The sequence below is a fragment of the Oryzias latipes genome, chromosome 7, assembly GCF_053564925.1.
Source record: "Oryzias latipes strain Hd-rR chromosome 7, Olatipes_Hd-rR_3.1".
NCBI classification, from domain to species: Eukaryota; Metazoa; Chordata; class Actinopteri; order Beloniformes; family Adrianichthyidae; genus Oryzias; species Oryzias latipes.
In genome coordinates, this window is record NC_136243.1 from 13,470,578 (window position 1) to 13,474,509 (window position 3,932).

Genomic DNA, 3,932 nt, shown 5'->3' on the forward strand with positions numbered 1-3,932 from the left:
TTCTCGTGTATTTTGTGTATCCAATTATTACGCAAATCTTACCCCATTGTGTCTGATTTTCGCAAGATGCACACGCCAAATTTGTGGCTTTCCATAATTGTTCCTCATACGTCCACTTAGGTCTAACTTAGGAATCATGTCCATTCCACGCATGTATTACCAATGTATAACTTTAATACCGCTTATACGGCGCACATAACACGCAAAAATGACGTAATTGACGCTCAAATCACCAATGACTTGCACATACAGTTCATGTTCTACATTGATTTATGTGTTCTTTGAGCAGTTTATTCGTACATCTGTGGTTCATTCGTGATACATCTGTGAAAATCTCACATAAAGACAACAACTTTTCTCACTTTGTCCACGTATATTCACGTGCGACCAACTTTCATCCGTGCAATATGCTCAAAATGGATGTAGTGGCCGTGTGACACAGCCTTTACTAACCACTAGAATGTCGTGTAAGGGCACCATACAACAGCATCACTCATACAGTATGTTAAAAGTGTGTGGAAGTAGCATTAGCCTTATGAATACTTCATGATACACTTTCCAGCAGGACAACAATGGTTCGTTCCATTTTCAACAAATGTCAAGGGTACAACTGTAAGTCATACCTGCGCTCACTTTAAGATGTGGCCGGTCTTGTCTATGACCCTCCATGGGTCTGGTCAACCCAAAAACCCACAGCATCCATACAGGTGAACCACTGGTACAAGTGACTAATAATGCTTCACCATACGCAATTCATGCATCAAATTTGGATTCAACGCCTCTTTTCTGCTCGATGCTTGTTCAAAAATGCTTCCGTCTGTCTGTGACCCAGTTTGACAACTCGCTGTCCTGCGTCAGTCTGAGGAAGGGAACATACAAATTTGAGGGCCTTTTTATTGTTTCCTCAATACGAATAAGAAACATACCAAAGTTCAGGAGGAAAGCAAATGGCAATAATCAGATTCTCCTCCATGTTAGTTTTGGACCTTATTGGTTGATGCGATGTGAATTCTTCGCCAGAGTGTAGACATTCCTAGAAATATTGGATCACGTCAAACCCAATGCTTCACTACAGGATCTCTCGTTGCCTTTTTGCATCGGCTTAACTTTGAAACTGGACGCCCCTGCCTTACAAATCGCGTTGGATGTAGTTTAAAGCTATAGTGTCAAAAAACCCATCTGTATGGGTGCTCACCAACAGTTCAGGATTATTGCAAGTAAAATAATACATTTTATCCTATCAGTTTAATTTAATTTTTTAAAATGAAATATGTATATTTATGTGTGAACAGCACTCGTTCGAACACAAAGTAGTAGTAAATATTTTCAAACAAACAGACCAACTTTACACGGGCTGTAAGGGTCAGCCAATAATATTTAAAATGAGCATTGTTTTTATTGCCTTTTACTAATTCACTGAATGTTTTAGGCTTGAAATGCTGCCAAGCTATTTGGTCTTTTTGAGATCCACATTTATAGCTCAGATTGTGCAAAGATATATATATTTTTTCTTTTTGATCCCCTTGGCACACAAGTATAGGTATTAGATTTAATTGTCTTCCATTCGAGAGAAAGAAAAAAAACTGTGCCAAAGAAGCAATTCATCTTTCTTTAAATAATGAATGCACATTTAGGATGTGTTTCAGTTTTCTAAAACATACTTTGAGTGTACTCAGATGCAGATTTTCCCACAAAGTAACCCTAATGCCACCATATTGACAGGTCAACGGACTGGAAACAGAACGTCTACGTAAAGCTTGTATGGCAGAGGGAAAGACATCAAATGCAGACATGGAGGCAATGCAAACATTACTATTGACATTTAAAAGATCTATTTTTTCGGGCCTGTAGCCAAAAAGTGTATAACAAAGAAAAAAAAACACTTTAGTGACACTTTTGGGAGAAATTTATTTGACAAAATACATGAACAAAAACATGCATTTCATCTTGAAAGACAAATCAAAGTAACGGCAATACAATAATCACCTGAATTTCTGCACGTTTGATGCTAATAATGTTACGGGGAGAATAGGAGGTACCCAGGCGCAGAGAGGAGAGGAGGCAGGAGGTTGCAGGGGAACGGGGCTTTAATAATAACAAATGACTACAAACCAAAATCCACTGCTTAGCAGGCTAGAAACTCGAAACTTGAAAATACACAACGCTCGAAACCAGGGAACAGCACAATATGGACCAGCACAGGAGGAAGGGAAAGACAAGACTTAAATACATACAAGGGAACAAGACACAGGTGGAAACACTCAGGACTGATGGGGAAAGGTAAAACTTGAGACAACAACAAAACAGGAAATGCTACAAAATAAAACAGGAAGTAACTCAAACAGGCCCGAACATAAAACAACTAGAACATAAAGGCAAAGAACCTAAAACCGTGACATAACCCCCCCCTCAAGGAACCTCTCCGAGGTTCCAAAGTAAACCAAAGAGGAGGGGGGGCCCTGAGGACCAACTGCATGGGTCAACAGAGTTTAGGGAGTCCGGGGGACGGCCGGGAGGCCGCGCAGTCCGGCGTGGAGGTTCAGGAGGACGGCCCGGAGACCGCTCTGTCCGGCGTGGAGGTTCAGGAGGACGGCCCGGAGACCGCTCTGACCGGCGAGACGGGTCCGGAGGACGGCCGGACAGCCACGGAGTCAGGCGGGGCGGGTCCGGGGGACGGCCATGAGGCCGCTCTGTCCGTCGAGGCGGGTCCGGAGGGCAGCCGGGAGCACGCGCCTTCCGGCCTTGATTGTCCGACCAGCAAACGGCTGGCAGCTCAGGCTCGGGGTCCGCGGCAGGCGGCTCGGGCTCGGGGACCGCGGCAGGCGGCTCGGGGACCGCGGCAGGCGGCTCGGGCTCGGGCCAGACGTCCGGGGCAGGGGGCTCGGGCCAGACGTCCGGGGCAGGGGGCTCGGGCCAGACGTCCGGGGCAGGGGGCTCGGGCCAGACGTCCGGGGCAGGGGGCTCGGGCCAGACGTCTGGTGCAGGAAGGGGTTGAGGCGTTTCCAGTTCCCTCCGGTCTGCCTTCCCCCTCACCAGGAGCCTCCTGGGAGCAGGAACGGGTCGTGGTGGGTCCGGCACCCACTTCGGAGCCGGAACGGGTCGTGGTGGGTCCGGTACCCTCCTGGACGCAGGAACGGGTCGCGGTGGGTCCGGCACACTCCTGGACGCAGGAATAGGTCGTGGTGGGTCCGGCACCCTCCTGGACGCAGGAACGGGTCATGGTGCTTCCAGGTCCACCTCCGGAACTAAAACGGGGCGTCGAGAGGGGCGGTGGCGACGACGGCGGCCCCTCCTCACAGCCAGTCGACTCCCGTTGAAGACGGAGGCGGGGAGCTGAAAACACTCCGAGGTCCACTGGGTCGCGGCCCCCTCCTCCTCCAGAAACAAGTCCTCCCAGAGCCATAGGTCCTGGTCCAGGGGGTCCAGGAAGGACCTATGCCGGAGAACGTCCTGCTCCATCCAGGAAACAGGGGAGGAATCAGAATGGGGGCGGCGGTGATGACGACGACCCCCTCTTACGGCCAGGCGACTCCCCTTAAAGTCCTTGTAGACCGGGGAAGACCCAGGGGTCCACCAGAGACAGGTCCCCTCTGCTGGGTACTGGTATGGCTGGTCCATAATGTTACGGGGAGAATAGGAGGTACGCAGGCGCAGAGAGGAGTGGAGGGAGGAGGTTGCAGGGGAACGGAGCTTTAATAATAACAAATGACTACAAACCAAAATCCACTGCTTAGCAGGCTAGAAACTCGAAAATACACAACGCTCGAAACCAGGGAACAGCATAAAATGGACCAGCACAGGAGGAAGGGAAAGACAAGACTTAAATACATACAAGGGAACAAGACACAGGTGGAAACACTCAGGACTGATGGGGAAATGTAAATCTTGAGACAACAACAAAACAGGAAATGCTACAAAATAAAACAGGAAGT

The 3,932-nt window shown here is 48.7% G+C and overlaps 1 protein-coding gene across 1 annotated transcript; it reads left to right on the forward strand.

Moving 5' to 3' along the window:
- The first annotated feature begins 2,342 nt into the window (after positions 1 to 2,342).
- On the forward strand, positions 2,343 to 3,395 carry LOC144994057 (uncharacterized). The gene is made up of 2 exons (XM_078950246.1): positions 2,343 to 3,059; positions 3,177 to 3,395. Exons 1-2 carry the CDS (start codon positions 2,475 to 2,477, stop codon positions 3,315 to 3,317), a joined length of 726 nt encoding a protein of 241 aa, XP_078806372.1. The 5' UTR covers positions 2,343 to 2,474; the 3' UTR covers positions 3,318 to 3,395.
- The last annotated feature ends 537 nt before the right edge of the window (positions 3,396 to 3,932 follow it).